General features: G+C 33.1%; 1 protein-coding gene across 3 annotated transcripts; it reads left to right on the forward strand.

The window, feature by feature from the left end:
• Positions 1–2,287: 2,287 nt before the first annotated feature.
• On the forward strand, positions 2,288–21,365 carry LOC115989549 (ABC transporter G family member 31-like). 3 transcript variants are annotated; one of them, XM_031113278.1, is made up of 24 exons: positions 2,288–2,610; positions 2,918–3,038; positions 3,159–3,247; positions 5,767–5,851; positions 11,589–11,751; positions 11,885–11,961; positions 12,080–12,224; positions 12,568–12,869; positions 12,939–13,220; positions 13,502–13,818; positions 13,899–14,059; positions 14,134–14,237; positions 14,397–14,553; positions 14,714–14,779; positions 14,923–15,053; positions 15,169–15,501; positions 15,575–15,865; positions 15,969–16,052; positions 17,753–17,886; positions 17,966–18,193; positions 18,565–18,736; positions 18,826–18,913; positions 19,502–19,668; positions 20,679–20,945. In XM_031113278.1, the coding sequence occupies exons 1-24, from the start codon at positions 2,288–2,290 to the stop codon at positions 20,943–20,945; spliced, it is 4,287 nt and encodes a 1,428-aa protein (XP_030969138.1). The 3 variants fall into 3 exon arrangements, with proteins under 3 accessions (XP_030969138.1, XP_030969146.1, XP_030969158.1); XM_031113286.1 differs by having other exon boundaries at positions 14,926–15,053; XM_031113298.1 differs by lacking the exons at positions 2,288–2,610; positions 2,918–3,038; positions 3,159–3,247; positions 5,767–5,851 and adding an exon at positions 10,960–11,334 and having other exon boundaries at positions 20,679–21,365.
• Positions 21,366–22,088: the final 723 nt, after the last annotated feature.

A 22,088-nucleotide genomic window follows, 5' to 3' on the forward strand; every position in this document is an offset into this window, starting at 1 on the left:
GAATGAAGATTAGAAAAACGTTTTTTTAAAGATAAAAATCAAAATATTAGATACATATCCATGATAATTGAGCCATGTATGAGTTTTCCCAATTTTATTTAAAATCAAGTATATATCCTTTCGGCCCTCCTCTCCAAATCTCCTCTTGTATGTATATATATATATACTAGACTAATCATATGCATTTGTGTGTGTATTGAGGCTCTTTTTTTATTATTTTGAGTTTAGTGAAATCATGTTTAAAAGTATGATAGAGATAGTGTTTTAATTTTTAGAATATTTTTGTAAGTGAGAGTTGATAAAAATTTGAAAGCTAGCCTAAAACTTTTAAAAAAATAGTAAATTACTCTTCTAACCAGTATGTGTTTTTAAATTTAAATGGGTTACAATTTTATTGGTGATAAATTAATTGGATATTCAAATAAACACATGGTTTGTTACTGGCATGGTGCTTAGATAAGTTGACGATGCAACAACCACCATAACCCATTAGAAGTCTTTTTAGATTTGGATGTTAACTGATAAATATTAGTCGTTAGTTTTCAATAATGTTACAATTTAATTTGAAAATCTATGTTTATGAGCAAGTTAAAAACTATTGAGTTATAAAATAGTATCGAGAATTGTGTTTATAATAGTACTATTTATACGTTCTAAAAAAAGAAAAGAAAAAAAAAGTACTATTTAGACTATTCTACACTATATAGAGATAATACAGAGTATATATAGAGATAAAAAATTAATTATCTCATTCTTTATTAGGCCACCCAAAGATAAATTTTTGACTTCACCATTGCATACTCGAATGAGATCTCTTCATACAGCATAAAATAGAAGGACAAATAAAACTCATTTTATTGTAATCCATGCATTTAGCTTAAAATACATAGCACATGTCAATATGCTATTATTTACTTTAGTCTAGTGTCATAATTTTCTTTTTTTAAAAAAAAAAAATTGGATAAGTTTGTTTTGAAGACATGGATTAGTAGAAGAGTGTTCTATTTTGTAGGCATTATAAGTGGAGTTGGAGATTTCTCATATTTTTATCAGGTTGTCCTCAAGTTTTTCCAAGTTAAACCTAAGGTGCAGGATATTTCAAAATTACATAAAAGTCCAACCCGAAAAAGGAGAATCCTCTTATAAATAATATAAGATATAGAATATAAGTTGGACTTGAAGTTGTGGTTATGCCAAGCGATTATCTTCTCTCTACAACGAATTGATATATTCTTATCAATTAGGATGTTTTCTTTTAAGTAAAAGTCTTTTAGCTAAGTTTTATGAAATTAATTTTTTGAGCCAAAGAAATTTAGAATTTTACTCCAATTATAGTTGAGTTTAGCTAAAACTCTATTAGTTAAGTTTTAAGAAATTTAAAATTCTTTTCCAACTAAAATTCTATTTTAATTATTTTGATCATCAATCGTAATTTTTTATTTTAATATAATAAAATTTACCCATTAAGTGTTATTATTTATACCAAGCAGTTAAATTTTTTTAATATATGTTTACATTTCGATAATCTAATTTAAATGAAACTATATTAAATTTTCGAGTGGTTCGCTATAGTTTCTATAATATTTTTGAAAAATATATATATTTTTATATAGAGAGGAGTATATGCTTTGCCCACGAGATTCAACTCAGACGAAAGAATAGGACTAAGCAAAACCGTTATAAAAAAAAAAAGGACTGAACAAAACCCTAAAACAGTGTAATAACTACCAACTGTCAATAAAATTTACACATTATTCCGTATTACTTTCTATACCAAGTGGTTTAAATAATTAAATTTTCTGATAGAGTATATATTTGTATTTTCAATTATTTAATTTAAATAAAATTTTTATTAAAATTTCGAGCGCCTCAGAAAAGTTTCAATAATATTTTTTGAGCGTTTTAAAAAAGAAAAAAAATTTGTGATTTAAATTTTTTTCATATTTTATAGGGAGAATATTTGGTTTTTGCCCACGAGATTCAACTCAGGCGAAAGAGTAGGGCTAAGCAAAAACCTCTAACAGTGTAATAACTACCAAATGTCGAAGTTTCCAACCGTAAAAATTAAATCGCTATTAAATTCCATTTTGACTTAAAATCTAGTAAAATTTAAGAGAAAATAGAGAATGAAATAGATAAGGGCAATTTCGGTATTGGTCTTGCTTAAAAGTTCGCGGGATTTAACCAAACGAAATCAAAACAAATCCGATCACATTCCGTATCTGATTCAAAATTCAAAATGCTCTCTCAAAGAGAGAGATGTTAACTATTAAGAGAGACGAAAGCCATGGCGGCATCGAATGGGAGCGAGTACTTCGAGCTTGAGATTGAAGGAACGAACGAGGTGCTAATGAAACGACCTTCGAACGCAGAGTCGGTGGAGGAGGATGAGGAGGAGCTACGGTGGGCGGCACTCGAGAGATTGCCGTCGATGAAGCGGAAGAACACGGCGTTGTTGAGGCGGACACCGTCGAACTCTGGCGGAGATGAAACGATCGATGTACGGAAACTCACTCGCTCTAAACGTGAACTCGTTGTGAAAAATGCCCTCGCCACAAACGAACAAGATAACTATCAGTTGCTTTCCGCCATTAAAGAACGCCTCGATAGGTACGAACAAAATCTCTCTATGTGCTTTCGTTTCTTTTTTGATAAGTAAGTAATTCCATTAAGATTAAGAAGATATCAAGTACAAGTCAGCAAAGCATTAGCTTCGATGCACTGTACTAAACACAAAACACTCAATAGTACAGAAACGTTTTGGAATTGCATGTGAGATTTGAGATTTTCAACAGCAGAAATCTGGATCCCAGAAAATCTTATAAGCTGAATCTGAACTTCGTTAATTAGTTAGTTCGTGTTATCTTTTCAACGATTATATTAATTCTGTATTTTTTTTTTTTCATCATATCAAAAGAGTTGGATTGGTGTTGCCGAAGATCGAAGTGAGATACGAGAACTTGAAAGTTGTGGCTAATGTTCAAACCGGTTCAAGAGCTTTGCCTACTCTGATTAACTCTTCTCGTGACGTGATTGAGGTTGATTAAGATTATCATTCTTAATTAATACTGTATTATTATTATTATTTTCCATATTTTTATGCATTTAGTTAATCTTTTGGCTTCAGATTTATAATTGATTTTCTTTTTTGAATGCAGCGTATCCTAACCAGGTTAAGGATATTTCGACCAGAGAGACAGTCTTTAACAATCTTGAACAATATTAGTGGCGAAGTAAAACCGGGAAGGTAATTATTACTATAATGAAGGTTCTTCCTGTGCACAAATTGCTAAATATGAAGTATACGAAAAAAAAAAAAAAACTCTATTTTCCTCTTCTAGAAGATATTATTTTGGTACTTGCAGTAGAGACTAATTTATTACTGAACATTAACAACATTTTGTACCATAATTTGGTTTACAAGTAATATTTGTTCCTGCATTTTATAATTGCTAGTGTTAATGTTTATATATTATATATATAAACACAAGCAATTAAATTCATAGATGGTGTTAATTGAGCTACACGAGCAATTATTTTATAATTTGATGGATTCAAATTCTCTAGGTTTTTTAGGGTACTCTACCAAATAAATTTCTTTAAATCTTAACAATTCTTTAATGATTTAATAGTGAGTCCATAATTTGATAGTTGTTAATGCTCTTGAAATGTTTTAATTAATTAGTTAATTAATTAATATATATATATATATATTTATATATATATATATATATATATATATATAAAAGGGTAGATGCAAATGTATAGGCTGTGGACTATAATCTCAATAATATGTAATGAACCTAAATATCTAAAATTAAACAAAGAAATAAGATTGAATTTGGTATATAAAAACTGGTTTGCTCTCATCAGTGGCAGCTCTAGGAATATTTTTCAATGTGGTCATTAAGAAACTTACACAAAATTTAGTTAAAAGAAAACTTCATAAACTGATAAAAAAAAAAAAAAAAAACACGCACACACAAAGATACATAAAGTCTTACACTTTCTTTCTACAATTTTTTTTTTTTTTTTTGAAATTTTTACACAATAGTTTCATTACCAATGTTGCAAGTTACATATCTATCAAAATTTTAGTTAGATAAAAATTTTCTTAGCATTTTTCTTTTTGTTTGTAAGGACCTAATATATTGTTAAGGGGACAAAGTTTAAGGACAAAGTTTGGACACAAACTTAATTGTACCATAAGGCCACAACTTTCATTAAATAAATTAACATGGCCACATATTTTGAAAATCTAATTATTGAATTGCATATTCTTTATGTTTTTAAAATGCATGTCAAATTTCATTTCAATCGTCTGTTATTTACTTTTGATTCATAAATTTAATTTTTATGTATAATTTTAGACTACAAAATTCGAAATTTAAAGATTTGATTGATGACACAGTTATTAATTTTTTATCTTTTTGAAATTTTGTAAGTATGAAGGATATAAAAAAAAAAAATGTAATCTATTTGTGGATTTGTCAATATTCATGCATAATAATAATAAAAATATTGAGTAGAATTATAGTCTTAGTTTACAACTAAGTTTATTACCAAATTTTGTCCAAAATTTAATTATATTGGGCCTAAAAAAATTTAAGGGCCGTCATAAATATTTTTTAAGGATTAAAAAATCATAAAATTTTAAAAAATATATATATATATATATATTTTCCAGGGTGGTCATAGGACCACCTAGGGGTGTCCAACCCAACCCGTAACCCGACCAACCCGCCCGAACCCGAACCGAAAACCGTCCGAACCGACCACTCCGACGGTCGGTGACGGGTTTCTGATCCCAAGACCCAACGCCGGCGGGTCGAGTGGCGGGTTTTCTTCTCCAAAACCCGACCCGACCGACATTATATATAAATCTGGCAATATCCGGCGACATTCAAGCGAGATTGGGTGAGATCCGGCGAATTCGAGCGAGATTTGGTGAGATCCGGCTACATTTGAGGAGATCCAAGCGAGATTTGGACCATATTTGGTGAGATCCGGCGAGATTCGAGGAGATCCAGGCTGATTTCGGCGATTTTTGGTGTAGATCTACTGGATTTTTGCAGATTCCGACGACATTCGAGGAGATTCCGGCGACATTCGAGGAGATTCCGGCGACATTCGAGGAGAATCCGACGACGTTTGCAGGATCCGGCGACTCTCAACACCGACCGACCCACCCGAACACCACCCGAACCCAAAACCGACCCGACCGAGTGACGCCGGCGGTCGGTTTCGGGTCCCTCTGCCTTCCACCCGACGCCGGCGGGTCGGGTCCGGGTTGGGTCCAAAACCGATCCGACCCGACCCGTGGACACCCCTAGGACCACCCTGAATTGAACGTGGAGCCGCCAGTGGTTCTCATGTGTTATAAATAATAAAAGCACTTTTAAATGTTTCACCTATGTTAGTCCGAAACAGATTTTGTTGATCATTAGTGTCATATCAGTAGATTTCCAATGTAGAAGAAAAGAAATCTTGTAGTTTAAACTCAAACTATTGTATAGGAACAGTTAATATGGATAATGTTAGAAGTATAATAATTTTGAGCTATCTCTATTTTCTTTTTTTATTGTTTCTAAAAGCTTGTGATATTTAGACCAAAAAGGAAAAGTTGGTAGATATTAGAGTACTTTTTAAATGAGTGGCACGTTCTGTTGGACACATCTTAATTCCTTTTCTTAGAATTCATTTCTTTCATGTGTTTTGTTTAAACTGACCAAACAAACTGATTCTGTGATTCATCCCACATTGTAGGATGACTTTGCTTTTAGGACCTCCAGGTTGTGGCAAATCCACCTTGCTTTTGGCTCTTGCGGGGAAACTTGATAGCAACTTAAAGGTTAGTACTTGCCCACTTGGTGTAACAATATTCACGAATACGTCACGCTTATAGATTTTTTTTTTTTTGGTAAACAGTCACGCTTATAGATTAATATTCTATAACCACTTACAAAATAATTGTATTGTATATTAAACTGTTTTTAAAACTTTACAAGAGATGCATGTTTATATAGACACATAAATAGTAGGAGTATAATACAAACAATGAAAGTTTTATGAAACTAAAGGAACTACAGTGTGATAAAGGTTTTTTTTTTTTTTTTTTTTTTTTTTTTTTTTTTTTGGGGCAATTGGTCAGGTCCAAATTCTATTTGTAGAACTTGGGCTTTTTCAAGTACAAAATAATTATGGGAGGAGTTGGGTTTGATTTTACCTCGGAAGATAGATCCATTCTACAAAATAGATGTAGAAATGAAAGTATAAAATAATAACACAGGTATACCACGTGATGATAGATTTTTAATATATGAGTATAGTACATATTCTGTATTACAATGAATCCAAACTGGGTATATATAGTAGGCTTAACTTTGGAGTAATCATACACTAATTATGATTAATAGATTTGTAGTACAAGTATAAGACATGGTTTGCACACAAAGTAAGATTAGGTTTGAACCTATATTGTTGGGCTAGTATATCTCTAACACTACCGAATCAACTTCTGCACAAACAACAAATCCAAAACAACTAGCAGGATATAAAACAATACTCAACAACACGTTAGTTGTTATTTTGCCACATAACCATTGCAAGTTGTCCACGAGAGATGGGTCACAAAGTCTTGGGCCTCAACTTCCACAATCTTATCTTTTAAACATAAATCCTCTAATATTGTGGGATTTGGGACTTAGAATGAGTGTGACCTTCCAAATACCCTATCTTATACCAGTAGGCTTTTTTATGGTTGGATAATGGGTATATTATATATGGCAACCAACTATTATATATATGACAACTAACTGTTCATAGTTGCTAAAAATAAATAGCAATAGCAATTGGGATAATGCCGATTTTTTGCTTGGGGGGTTTTTACACTCCAATCTTTGAGCTCCTTTTTCCGTTGAACAATATCCCCTTTGATCTCCTTTTGAAATTTGGGTTCTTCTTATGATATAGGTCGTTATCTGTTCTAAAGCTCACTTTGATGTTTGCTTCCATAGAACGAAACCCCATAATCCTTTCTTCCTTTTCTTTTTCTTCTTGGCTCTTTTCAAGTTTGATCAATTTTATGCGTGGGCTCATTTATACCCATTGTGGGCCTTCTTGGCCATTAGTGGGCTTTTGTATGTTTAGCCTTCGCACTTTTGCACCCAATCATGGGTTTCTTTGTTTGCCCATGGGTTTTATTGTGCCTATTCACGGTCATTTACTTTGGGCTTAGATCCCCTTTAAAATTTTAGGTAGCAACAGAGTGCAGATCAAGAAAACATATAGTGGGCTTGGCCTTGATAAGCCTATAGGCTAATTACTAAAATAGCCCTTTTCAAACTCAAGGATTATGGGAGACTAGCTTGATTTTGGAAACAGGATTTTAGAAAAATGGGGGAATTTTTCTTTTGTGGTTGTGGTGGGTTGGTCAGAAGGATATGTGGAAATAAGATTTTGAATTGTTGAAGAAGAGGTTATGGAGTTGTATTAGGAATTAAAAGGTAGTTTGATGAGTTATTTGATGACAATTTGGTAGAAGAAAGTATGGGATGTCTTAGGGTTTAGATAGGTAAAAGAAAGAGCTTAATTTGGGATTATAAGGAAAAAGAAAAAAAGAGAGGTTTTTATGGTGTTCAAGGGCTGTATAAACAATACATTTGAACAAGACAAGAAGAAGAAGAAGAAGAGAAAGGGAGAAAATAACACACAATAGTTTTTATTTAATCAAATACTTCTCCTTTGAATACATTGAGTTTTGTCCTAGAAGTATTAGAACTCCTAGTTTGACTAATAACTAAAAACCTAATAAAATCCAAATTTGGACCCAAAGAAAATAAAATCTAAAATACTTAGGGTGTCCTAGAAAATTATAGATCAATTAAACTATAAAAAAAAATCTTTATTTGCAAGAATAATTGAAATTGCATATTTTCTTCTGACTACAAAAGTGACCAAAACAAGTAAAATAAAAGCCTAGGATAAAAAAAAAAAAAAAAAAAAATCTGTTATAACATTAAAAGACTCATACATAGACCTTTAAAACCACACGAATTTTACTTTAATTGGACTTCACACATGGACCAATAAAATAACTCTTGAATAGGCGAATTCGCAAAGTATAGCAAATCAATCTTCTATGGCCACATCGTAAAAAAAAAAAACTTGACCTTGAGTTGTAAAGCGTTGAAATATAAGAACTTTCAAACTCGAAACTTGCACTAAACTCTTTAATCATATTCAAAAGCATTTAAGGATAACAAGATTTTCTTTTTTACCATATCATTAAATTCTTTTAGAATTTTATAAAATCAATTATAGTAGGAATTTTCAACTTGAAATTTGAAATCCTTCTTGAATTGATCCATAGTAGTAACATCAATACTTTCGTTGGGCTTGACTTATCCATGATCAACCTTATGCTCATCTTGTTCTTTTGTGATCTCCATTGTCATTGTAAGACATTTTTTGGCCATTCTTGAAGTTGGACTTACGGTGAATCATAGAGTTGAGTTTTTCTTTAACGCCACACTTTGAGGTACTGAACCAAAATGCAACTGAGGCTGCTACGGCAGCCAATTGTCAGAGCTGCAGCCATCAAATCTTAAAGGAGTAATATGAGAAATTTTTGCCGAAGAGGATGGGGATAAACTAGGCTCTTGATAAACCATTATTCTGTTAGGACATTTTGCCAAATAGAAACTTCAACCTATACAAAGTTTCTTTCATAGCGCGTAAGTCTTCTAGTTTTGCTTAAGATGAATTCACCTTTTCGCACAACTTGAAGTCGAAAACGCCTTAACCTGGGATTCTAATTTTGTGTTAATCACTTTTATCTTGGACAAAAAATTTTGTTGAGTGGTTCACCAAAGAAGATTTCAATAAAGAATTTTTGGTAGGATTTTGGGTACTTATACCAATCCACGTCAACATAGGACAAAGTGGGGGATTTGTCTAAGTGTGGTTGTGATGGGGGGTTAGAAGGATTTGTGGAAATAGGATTATATTAGGAATTAAAGGTGGTGTGATGAGTTATTAGAGGGCTATTTAGTAGAAGAAAAAGTATTTGGGGTTTAGGGTTTTGATCAAGGATGTGAATACCGTACCGGAGGCCGTACCGGTTTGGCCATCGGTACGATATATTTCGGATATCGGTCAATACCGATGTACCATTTCGGGTTTACCGCTATTTTTTATATTTATAAATATATATATATATATATATATATGTGTCTGTGTATATATATATATATTATAATAAATATAAAAGTTTACCATAAAACATTTCCTCAATTCAGAACTAATTATTCATGGTTTTAGACTTTAGTATCAATTAAAAGGGAAAAAAAATAAAAAAATAAAATAGAAAGCGTAAAAGTTACCATTGCATGCTAAGAAAACAAATAATACTAATAAATTAATACAAATAAGTTACCATTCTGTCCTAACAAAAATTCAAAAATTACAAAACTTAAAAAAAAAAAAAAAAACTTTTTTCTGTACCGACTGGTACGCCTGATACTGGTCGGTATTGCCCGAAATTGGCCGGTACGAGACCGGTACGGCCGGTATTTTTTCCGGTACGAAACAGGGGGGTCGAGTGTACCGGATTGTTGACCGGTACGGTATATTCCGGCCGGTACGGCCGGTACTGTACGGAATTGATAACCTTGGTTTTGATGGATAATAGAAAGGGCTTCATTTGGGGTTGTAATGGAGGAAAAAGAAGAAAATTTTATGGTGTTCAGGGGTGGTATGAACAGTATCAATGAATAGTATCACAAGAAAGAGAATAAAAAGAGAGAAAACAACATGCAACGGCCAACCTGCCTATATGCTCAAAACACAATAATGTTATTAACCAACTCCTCCTTTGTATACATTGGTCTCTTATATATATATATAGACCATTTTCTTGTCCTAATAGTATTAGTATTCCTAGTTTAACTAGTAAACTAAAAATCTAATAAAATACTAACTTAGATTTAAAGAAAATAAAACCTAATATATTTAGGATGTTCTAGAAAATTCTAGAGTCCATTAAACTACGAAAAATACCCTTAATTTGCAAGAGTGAGAGATTATAGATTTGGCCCCGACTATAAATTGACCATAGCTAATAAAATAAAATAAAACAGCTTTAACCCTAAAATACTCATCCCTAGATGTTTAAAACCACATGAATTTTACCTCAATTAAATTTCACACGTGGACTTCATAAAATAATTCTTAAATAGACAAATTTGCAAAGTATTAGCAAATAAACCTTTCATGGCCACATCACTAAAAAGTTCCCTAAGGATATCAAGGCGTCGTTTTACAAACATTAAACCTTGAGTTAAGGGAGATGTTATAGATATCAAAGCTTGAGCCTGTTGAAACAAGTCTAAATTCAATGTACCAAGGCCTACTTGTAGTGCTAGTAAAGTAATCTTAATCAGTTTTGTAAAACATTTACTTGTAGTTGCAAGTAAAGTAATTCTAGGGTTAGTTTCTATATATATCCTATCCGTTCAAGGGATTTCAACTTTTTATTTATTTATATTTTGACAAACAAAGGTATCAAACTTTTTTGATTAAATCTCTTATGAATATAATGCATGAAAGATAAGAATAGGGAATGCACCTGATATCGTATTGAAAATAGGAGATTGTTAATTGTCTTTTCTTTTTCTATTCTTCTCGTTTCTTCCAATTCAACATGTAAAACAGGGGCATTTACACCTAATCAAAGTCTCAAGTTGTGAAAAATGAAGATCGGAAAAGTTACATTTTTTCCATTTAGGCAAAAGAGAATGACAATTTTGTACTCTTTAAGGGTCAAAATTTCATTCCCAATTTGACAATCTTAAATTATTTGGTTCACTTTTGGTTATCTTTGGTTCAATCTTTTGTTGGTCTATATTTTCTTAAAATATTTATGCATTAATGCATGAATTAAATTTACTTGCCTTCTTTAGCCGTCTTTTATTCGTATGGGAAAACAGGGGGGGTGGAGATGGACCTTTTGCACAAGGTTTGTGCAAACAACATTAACCAAACCACAGTGGGATCTGATCTTCTCTGCTTTTGATGTTGTAGGCGCTTTTCTGTTCCAGTGATTTTGCATTAAGAACCATTTTATTACTAAAAAGCCCTGTGGCTTCAAATGGATAAATTGGTCATTTCAGTTATTTAGCCTGTGTTAGCGAGTCCAAGAAATTGGCAGAATTTGAACAATTAATTAAATTATCCAATATCATTAGCAGAATCAGAAACTCCATAAAAAGGGAGTACCACTGTCTATCAATCATCTCTCCCAAACGTCACATAAGCAAGAGCCTTGTGCCCTAGGTATGAAATTTTATTCAAGAACATTAAAAAAAATCTCTTCTCTAATAAATTGTGATGGAATTTTCTTTTCTTTTTCTTTTTTAATTTTAATTAATTAATTTTGAATTCAAGATAAGTTTTATTAGTTTACAGTCTTATCATCTGTGTGTATAAAAATTCTTGTGAAGGCATTAAGGATAGTCTTCTTTAATTAAAATATCCGTTGGATGCTAGTAACCGGACCTTTCTATACTAAAGTGACATTTTGTTTTCAGAAAAGTGGTAGCATTACATATAATGACCATAAGCTGGATGACTTTTACGTTCAAAGAACTTCTGCATACATCAGCCAAACAGATAATCATATTGCAGAGCTTACTGTACGAGAAACCTTGGATTTTGCTGCCAGATGTCAAGGTGCAAGTGAAGGGTTTGCAGGTTCGTTCGGTTTAATTTATTATTTGCAATCGGTGTAAAATTAATTTTAAAAAAATCCCTGTGTAATTCATGATTCAACCATTTGTTATGCACTGAATACCTAAGTTATAATATATTTTGAGAGTTCTTATAGGTTATATGAAAGATCTGACCCGTTTAGAGAAGGAAAGGAACATACGGCCAAGTCCTGAGATTGATGCATTTATGAAGGTTGTTATCTTAAACCTGCTACATACCATGCTTCTGCATGAGCACAATTTTCTTATTGTTTATTGATAAATTGTGCACGTGTTTAGCTTTATCCTGATTTAATGTTTTAACTGCACAGGCATCATCAGTTGGCGGTAAAAAGCACAGTGTTTCAACAGATTACATCCTGAAAGTGCTTGGTCTTGATGTATGTTCGGAGACAGTGGTTGGTAATGATATGCTCCGAGGCATCTCAGGTGGCCAAAGAAAAAGAGTTACCACAGGTTTATCTCTCTCTCTCTCTCTCTCTGTGTGTGGTAGTAATAGAACATACCTCTGTTCTTAACATCACTTTCACTGGAAGCTTCCAATCTTTAAAAGGAGTGGGACTCAAAATTCTGTCTTCAAAGTTGTGAGAATGAAGTATAATATCCATTAAGTGCAAACAAGTCATTCAATGTTATGTTAAATCTTCAGAAAATTTTTCATTGCTAATCTAATTTTTTAAGTTCTTGTTTATCAAAAAGAAATTTGTAAAACTGAAGGCTTTGTTAAGTGATGTGCATATGTTTGAATTATGAGAATTGAAATGTTAAATAATATGTGGTTGGTCTTGTTCTTATACAGGAGAAATGATTGTTGGGCCAAGAAAGACTGTATTTATGGATGAAATATCTACTGGACTCGATAGCTCTACCACATACCAAATTGTTAAATGCATTCGGAATTTTGTCCATCAAATGGAGGCTACTGTACTAATGGCTCTTCTTCAGCCTGCACCTGAGACATTTGAACTGTTTGATGATCTGGTTCTATTATCAGAAGGATATGTTGTGTATCAAGGCCCTCAAGCAGAAGTGTTAGAATTCTTTGAGTCATTAGGTTTTCAACTACCACCACGTAAGGGGGTAGCTGATTTTCTTCAAGAGGTATATTCTTAAGGACAATCAAATTTTTGGATGTTTCCTAAATGATTGTCTAACATGTTTCATTGCCAGGTGACCTCTAGAAACGACCAAGCTCAGTACTGGGCCAATTCTTCAAAACCATATGTTTTCATTTCTGTTCCAGAAATTGCAGAGGCCTTTAAAAATTCCAGATTTGGAAGGTCACTGCAGTCCTCAATTTCTGTTCCATATGATAAATCTAAGAGTGATTCTTTGGCTTTGTCCAAAACTAAATATGCTGTATCAAAAGTTGAGATTTTTAAAGCTTGCTTTGAACGAGAACTGCTGTTAATCAGCAGACATCGTTTTCTGTATATATTTAGGACATGCCAGGTATGATTCACCTTATCACTTCTTTATTTAAATGTTTCATTAATTGTGTACAAATGTAGTGCATCTAGTCCAATAAATGGGAATAATTCGCATGTCTTTCTTCTGAAACATCTAAATGTTTATTATCCATTAGCTGTAAATCATTTGATGAATATACTGTTAACTTTTAGAGTAGTATGAATTCGGTTGCAATTTCAGTTTTCTTTGTGAAATCTTGTAGCTGTAAATCAGTTTCCTTTTTTTTCCCCTATATCTCATATTATCTGTTACATATGTTAAAGGTTGCCTTTGTTGGATTCATTACGTGCACAATGTTCTTAAGAACAAGAATACACCCCACAAATGAGCAAAATGGCAACCTTTATCTTTCTTGCCTGTTTTATGGGCTGGTGCATATGATGTTTAATGGATTCTCTGAGCTACCTCTTATGATAACACGGCTCCCAGTCTTCTACAAGCAAAGAGATAATTTCTTTCATCCTGCATGGGCATGGTCTATCTCAAGCTGGATTCTGCGTGTACCATACTCTATTATTGAAGCTGTTGTGTGGTCATGTGTTGTATATTTCACTGTTGGTTTTGCCCCTAGTGCAGGAAGGTATCTCCTTTTTTACTTTAGTAGACGATTTTCTTTTTGATTGTCTTCTCTGTACTAGTTATTTCCATTAAATGTTTCAGGTTTTTCCGTTATATGCTTATACTCTTTTCTATACACCAAATGGCATTGGGTCTTTTCCGTATGATGGCCTCTATCTCACGAGATATGATTCTTGCCAATACCTTTGGATCAGCTGCACTGTTAATTGTATTCTTGTTGGGCGGATTCATCATTCCAAAAGGTAGGTTTCATAAAAAAATAATTGATGACAGGAAATTTTTGTGATCTTCAGTGATTAGGTTGTTCTTCATTCAGGAATGATTAAGCCATGGTGGATTTGGGGATTTTGGGTGTCACCTCTATCCTACGGGCAAAGTGCAATTTCTGTCAATGAATTTACTGCCACAAGGTGGATGGAGGTAAGGTCTTTGAGATTAGGGACACACTTCTGCCAGTTTTCTGCTGCTTCATATAATGTCACGTATTCATGACTGAAAAGTAAAGATATTGATAGAAGATTTCAAGTTGTGGATGACTTCTGAAGTTGTCTGCTGGTTTTGGAAACTGTCTCTTTGCAGAGATCAGCATTTGGGAACAATACTGTTGGACACAACATTCTCATTTTGCATAGCATACCTACTGATGATTATTGGTATTGGATTGGAGTTGGTGTACTATTAGCTTATGCATTGCTTTTCAGCAACATAGTGACTTTGGCCTTGACCTACCTTAATCGTAAGTTTGAAAGATTATTTTTTTTTTTAATGTTCTTGTCTATTCCTTTTGCTAACTAAAGCTATTCCATCCAAGTAAAAATGTTCTCTCTGTTTCCTTTTAGTATGAATGTGTTTAATCACTAGTAAATGCTATCTCTCATATCTTTCTGCCATTTCAGCCCTTAGGAAAGCCAAGACAGTGATGCCACTTAATGTAGCAGAAAAGAATTCGGCATTAAATGGTGGTCAGTTGTTTTTATAATTTCTATAAATAATATTCAATTTATAAATTTGTAGCATCTTTTTATTGGATTTTTCTCCTCATAATGGATTGTAGCATAGACATATTTTATAAGTATGTCTTATATATGTTTACCTGTTTATGCAGTAGGTGGTGGGGGTTCTGAATTTCATCCACCATCTGCCGAAGAATACAGCAAAAAGAAGGGAATGATCCTTCCATTTCAACCACTAACAATGACTTTCCTTAATGTCAATTATTTTGTTGATATGCCAAAGGTGTATTTTTTCTCTGTTGGTTTTGATTTCCTTGACTTATTGGTCCACCAAATATATTGGGAGTTCACTTTCTTCTATGTTAAAAGAAGTAAATTTTTTTTTTTGAGGTTCTCAGGAAATGAAAATGAAAGGTATACCGGAAAAGAAGTTGCAACTCTTGTCCAATGTTAGTGGTGTATTCTCACCTGGTGTTCTGACTGCCTTGGTCGGATCAAGTGGAGCTGGAAAGACCACTTTGATGGATGTGCTTGCTGGTCGGAAAACTGGTGGATACATAGAAGGGGATATTAAGATATCGGGTTACCCAAAAGAGCAGCGCACTTTTGCTAGAATATCAGGATATGTTGAGCAAAATGATATACATTCTCCTCAAGTGACAGTTGAGGAGTCTCTCTGGTTTTCTTCCTCTCTTCGTCTCCCAAAGGAAGTTAGCATAGAGAAAAAACATGTGAGTTGCTGCATGAGATTTTGTATCCTATTGGAATATTTCCATTTAATTATGTCACTCTAATGCATTGCAGGAGTTTGTTGAACAAGTGATGAGATTAATAGAGCTTGATACTATAAGACATGCTTTGGTTGGCTTGCCTGGTAGTAGTGGCCTATCGACAGAGCAGAGAAAACGTTTAACCATAGCAGTGGAACTTGTAGCAAATCCTTCCATTATTTTTATGGATGAACCTACATCTGGACTGGATGCACGAGCAGCAGCCATTGTTATGAGAACTGTCCGTAATACTGTTGATACAGGGAGAACTGTGGTCTGCACTATCCATCAACCAAGCATTGATATATTTGAAGCATTTGATGAGGTAACTATTGTTTTGCAGCCAATTGACAACTTCTTTGAGAACTATATTTGATGTGTTTTCCAGTTTCTTTGAAAGTGTCTAATCTTTTGGGTTAAATGCGCAGCTACTTCTTATGAAACGAGGGGGCCGAGTTATATATGGAGGGAAGCTTGGTGTGCACTCACAGATAATGATAGACTATTTTCAGGTAACAAATAATCGTCCTGTGCTTATAATTCTCAATTTATACAATTCACTCTTGTGTAAATTAGAAATATGACTATTTGGAATCTAAGATGATACCTTTAGGTCTAAATGATAGTCTTCTCTTGACATCTCTCCAGAAGGGTATAATTTTATTATTAATGTCAAATCCTGTTGTAGCATGGTCACTTCTGCATATCTGTTTTATCTCTTTTAAGCTAAGTCCATTTGAATTTCTTTCTTTCCAAGTTGGAGATTCTTACTCATTGAAAAAATCAAATTGCAACAAAAGAAATTCAAAATTTCAAGATCTCAATAGCTGAATCACTCAAAACCTCAACAAAAAACAAACAGCAATCATCCAGCACCTTATAAGGCCTTGGCTCCAACAAAGTGAAGCCTAGAAAAAAAAAGCTACTGGAGTATCTCCAGAAAACCAAATTGGAAAATTGATGTTCAATATATATATATATATATATATAAAACAATTTACAACTCACATTAGATGGTTTCAAAAAAATAGGGAAAAATCACCCAAAACACCGAGACCAGCGACTCAGATGATATGGTCGCCGAATTTGGGAATCAAGTCAGTGTAGACATCATTGTTTAACATCATTATATGGATGCTCACGTTAGCACACTTCTAGGATTGGATTGGCACACTCTGATACCAGGTTGAGTCGTAAAATCAGAAAGATTAGGGTAAGAGTGAGGAAGAGAAGAAGAGAGTAAAATAAGATGTAAATTACACCACCATCCTCCCTCAAGGTTTTACGAAAGTATACTCCCCCTCTTTAGGTTTATATGAAGGAAATTTATTGTTTGACACTCCCTAATGTACACTCTATATACACAATGTCCATACTTTCACGCTAGGTCTCCACATTTTTCAAGAATGTCCACATTAACACATGATGTGTACTAAGAGCATATAAAGGGCGTGTGAGACAATTAAAGCTCTTTGTATAAATGAAACAGTGAAGTCCATGCCCTCTCAAACTGTAATATTTTATTAATGAAATATTCCCTTTTTATAAAAGATTTCTTACCCAAACTTTGAACAAAATAACAGTCCCCTCCTTGAGGTTTGGGGATGAATGACTCCCCACTTAGGTATGTATAAATTAATAGGAACACTTCTATGTAGTGATATTACTACAAGAATACCCCTATGTTAATCTGAAGTAATAAGTTAATAAAGAAACAACAAGAGTAAATCTAATAAACATTATGTGGGATTTATATACTTTGCTCATTCATCATCTTTGAAAATCACACAAATGAGGTCGGATTTTGGTGTGATTGTAAGTGCCCTCCATCCAAGCGATGTGTCACAAGTTTGAGTATGGGAATTAGCCTTTTTTAATCTGGGGGTAAGGCTGTTTACCAACAACCTCTTCCCCATAGAAGCAAGAGTCTTCTGTATTTGGTATAACCTTTTAGTACCAAAATGAGTAAGTCATTAGCTTATTTTCTTTGAGTTTTTTGGTTAACCAAGCTGTGAGTTTAACATTGGAAAGTTTATGTTCAATATACTCCATATTTTGCTACATTTCCTCCTTCCAATTTTAGTCTAATTACTCGGTGATTTTCTAGAACTCCATGATTTAATATAAACCATGAGACTGATAAGATTACAATAATGTGTTGTTTACCTATAGCTTATGCGAATTTTGTCTCATTTTTCCATTTTATGCGCAGGGAATTAATGGAATCCCTCCAATTCACAGTGGTTACAATCCAGCAACTTGGATGCTTGAGGTGACTACACCTACTGCTGAAGAAAGAATTGGTGAAGACTTTGCAGATATTTACAGAAATTCTGAGCAATACAGGTGATCTTAATCTTTTGTTGTTGCTTACTTGCAATTTAATGTTATATCCATAACTGATTTTTTGACATCCATGTTCTAGGGACGTGGAAGCTTCTATCAAGCATTTTAGTGTGGCACCTACTGGCTCAGAACCGTTGAAGTTTCCTTCCACATATTCACAAGACATGGTCTCCCAATTTAAGACTTGCCTATGGAAACAAAATCTTGTATACTGGAGAAGTCCACAATACAATGCCATTAGGTTATTTTTTACTGCAATCAGTGCATTGTTAATTGGAACAGTATTCTGGAACATTGGTTTAAGAAGGTAAATTTTTATGTTCCTGGTTAGGGTTTTTTTTTTCCTCCCCACCCCTTTGCTAACATAAAGTGTTAGGTGGGAATCTGCAAATTTTCAGAATTTTTGGTAACAGCAGTCTTGCATTTGAATATGAAACCTTATCGTGTGACCAAAAACATTGAAATAGAATATATACCTTATTTGCAATTGTGAATAACAACTTTTTGTTTTTTCAAAAAATTCAAACTGTCTGCCTATTGTTTTTTTTTTTTTTTCTCTTCTTTTGACAAAGTCTTGTGTTAACAAAATCCTGTATTTTGATTAGGCTATTTCTCTTTGATTGTTGCAATGTTGTGAAAAATATACTAAAACCATTAAACATATATAATTTTGTTTAGGAGTACAACTCAAGAATTGTTATTGGTTATGGGAGCTCTTTATTCTGCATGCTTGTTTCTTGGAGTTAACAATGCATCCTCAGTGCAACCAGTTGTTTCAATTGAGAGGACAGTATTCTATCGCGAGAGAGCAGCTGGAATGTACTCTCCAATTGCTTATGCAGCAGCCCAAGTAAGGTTCATTACACTTGCAGTATTTGGCAAATGATACTTCTTTGAAGTGGAGATTGCTGATACATATCTTGATTGCAATATTAACAGGGTCTTGTGGAGGTTCCATACATTGTGGTGCAGACAATAATATTTGGCATCATCACATATTTCATGATTAATTTTGAAAGGACAGCCAGTAAGATTCTTTCATTGTTTTCTTCTGTTCTATTTTTACTTTTACTTTTAGTTCATTACTGTGGAGCATTTTGGGGGAGAGTTTTCTGATTTATTTTAGCCAATGTGACATTATTAAACGTTGATTAAAGTGATTTATATAAGAATGAGTTCGTGAAATTCCTGAATATTTTGCATATAAGGGCATTCCATCTTCACTGTTGCATCTAAAGAGATTCTTATATAGAACAAGTCCTTTGATTTGAAGGTTTCAAAAGCAAAATGGATTATTGTTAGGCAATATAGATGGCCTATCATTAATAATGATCTGGTTTTCAAACTTATATTTAAGATGAGCTATTCTTGGCTTTTCATAACTCCAGATGCTTGCTGAGATTCTGCATCTAAATGAGAATAACTCGTTCGTTTCATTTATAGAATATTATACAAATGTAGATAAAATTTCTATGTAATAACCACTGAATTTTATTGGCTTTGTTTTCATTAAAATAAAATGGCACCTGGTTCATTATATTATTTTCTGATTTTGTTGGTGCATAAAGTTTATGCCAATGCAGTTACTTAACTGGACGTTTCTCTGGTATTGCAGGGAAATTTTTCCTCTTTCTTCTGTTCATGTTCTTGACGTTCACATACTTTACCTTTTACGGCATGATGGCTATTGGTCTTACACCTTCTCAAAACCTAGCAGCTGTCATTTCTTCTGCATTTTACTCAATATGGAACCTTCTTTCCGGTTTTCTCATCCCTAAACCTGTAAGTAAATATGTTTTACATCTTGCAACAAAGTCTTGCTTCATTCATGGATTGGGCCAATTAAATTAATAAACTGCTGGAGATTTACTTGAAAATAATAATGGTCACAAGTGGAACAAAAACCAATCAAGATCAAATTCCTAAGTCAAACTGAAATCATAATTAAACCACTTAGATGAGCATATATACTAATACTCCACTTCATCTAAATTTTGAAAATATATAGATTGGCCATGTATAGCTGGAACTCTATATAACATTAAAATATAATATACTGAGATGCTAAACTTTTAGAGTCTGAATTTGGTAAAGATGGAGTGTAAAGCCTATGTTTTACACCATTCAATAAGAAATTGCTACATCAGTTTTTTATTTAAAACTCAATGCATCTTATTACATATAATAACATCTCAATAAACTCCCAATTTAGTTGAATTTTTAGATAGATATTAGAATTAATTGTGTATGATTGTACTTATTCTTTTATTTGTGATAAGATGACGTGATATGTTGAGATTGTAAGATATAAAACTTGGGTTTTATACTACATACTTATAGAATTTAATCTCAAACTTTTAAGCTTCATTTGTTATGTAGAAAATCTGTGTATTTAACACTTGACAGGAATATGTGGTTTAAACACAAATTACGTTATAAGATAAAATTTCTTTAGTAAAAAGAGTAAGCCTTCTGTTTAAGTCATGTCCTAAACTGCAATAGTATAATGGCCCTTCAAGCGGAAAAGCTACTGGAGTGAAATAAAAAGTAATTCCCACTAGCCATGAAATCCCACCAGTAGTAAAAACAGAAAAGGGAAGGGATGAACTCCACTGCCACTAAAATAAAGTAGATGATAGAAAACATAGCTATTTGCAAATGATCCGTAGTTGTTGTTTTTGAGGTTTAGCGCTCAAGCCCATCTGCCCCTATTCTTTCTCAAGTTTGCATATCTGTTCAAAGTTTTATTTTTGGGTTCTTCATAAACCAGTTTCACGGTTTTATTACTTCAGAGTATCCCTCCATGGTGGATCTGGTTCTACTACATCTGCCCAGTTTCATGGACACTACGAGGTATTATCTCCTCTCAGCTTGGTGATGTGGAAACCCAGATTGTTGGAGCGGGATTTGAGGGCACTGTGAAAGAATATTTGGAAGCTTCTCTTGGCTTTGGTCCTGGGATGGTAGGAGTTTCAGTAGCAGTTCTTTTTGGCTTTTGTCTCCTCTTCTTCATGGTGTTTGCTATCTCAGTCAAAGTCCTCAACTTCCAGAGAAGATGAATTAATGGAGTTTCAAATAATGCGAAAGAGGCCAGATATACTTGCAGGAGGTTCTCTTGAGAGCATTATAATCCCTCTAAGAGGAATCAGAGTTTACTAATCCCTTTAAGTGGAAGGAGCTCTGCAACATGAATATATCTTTCCTCCTGTTTTTTAACTTCTGGTCACCAAATGAAATTTGGTATTACATCCATTTCTCATGAACTATGCTCATCAAATAACATTAGTGGAATTCTTTAAAAAACGATCTTAAGTAAACATTCATAACGGACATAGATAATTCTCTTTCCCTTGCAACAAAATCGGTGCAATATTGTTTAGTTAGTCAGTGTTATGAAGAAAAATGAAAACATTATTATTAAGCACTGTATGTTGTGACCGAGAAAGAATGTCATTTACCTTTATTCTTCATTTCTATTATTTTATTTTGTTTTAAACCAGGCATAAGAACAAGGTTGTCAAAATCGGGATCCTACATAGGATTGTGGGAGGTAGGTAGGATCGTGGATCGTAGGATCGGATCGTAGATCGTAAGATCTTACTTATTTTCAGATTTTAAGCAAAAAAACCTATTGATAGTGACTTTGTATGTTATATAATCACTTAAAACATGAATCCATTCATTAAAAAAAAAAAATTGCATCATAAAATGTAATTTGCATGCACTACATTGTTCTTATATTATTCTAAGGAAACAAAATATATTTAACTTTTGACATAATGTATCTAAAAAGTCCAGTACATATTTAATTAGCAACTAAGTACCAAAATATTATTTACACATATGGAAAATGTTTTCCAAATTCTAAGTTCTAAATCCAAAATAAGTTAGACTAGTTAGCATATAAAAACTAGCTAACTACAAATTTACAATATATAATCCAAAAGAGAATTCTCAATCTAAGTTAAACTAGCTAATTACAAATATGAAATTCAAAAGAGAATTCTTATTCTAAGGTTCTTCTAATCTAATCATTGTCATTTTCATATCCCATTTCATCATCTAAATATTTTAGGTTTTGAGATTTTATGTTTTTTTTTGAGATTTTATGTTGACATAGGGGTAAATTTGGGACTTCAATTTATTATTGGGCTTTTGATAACCCGTTGGGTTTGTGGGTTTAGGTGGATTATCTTACCCAA

This window comes from Quercus lobata, chromosome 1 (assembly GCF_001633185.2).
Source record: "Quercus lobata isolate SW786 chromosome 1, ValleyOak3.0 Primary Assembly, whole genome shotgun sequence".
Lineage (NCBI taxonomy): Eukaryota > Viridiplantae > Streptophyta > Magnoliopsida > Fagales > Fagaceae > Quercus > Quercus lobata.

Coding starts and splice junctions, on each gene's coding strand:
- LOC115989549 (XM_031113278.1), top strand. CDS start 2,288: ATGGCGGCATCGAATGGGAGCGAGTACTTCGAGCTTGAGATTGAAGGA. Junction 3,248..5,766: donor GGCGAAGTAAAACCGGGAAG/GTAATTATTACT, acceptor CCCACATTGTAG/GATGACTTTGCTTTTAGGAC. Junction 15,054..15,168: donor ATTTTGTTGATATGCCAAAG/GTGTATTTTTTC, acceptor TGAGGTTCTCAG/GAAATGAAAATGAAAGGTAT.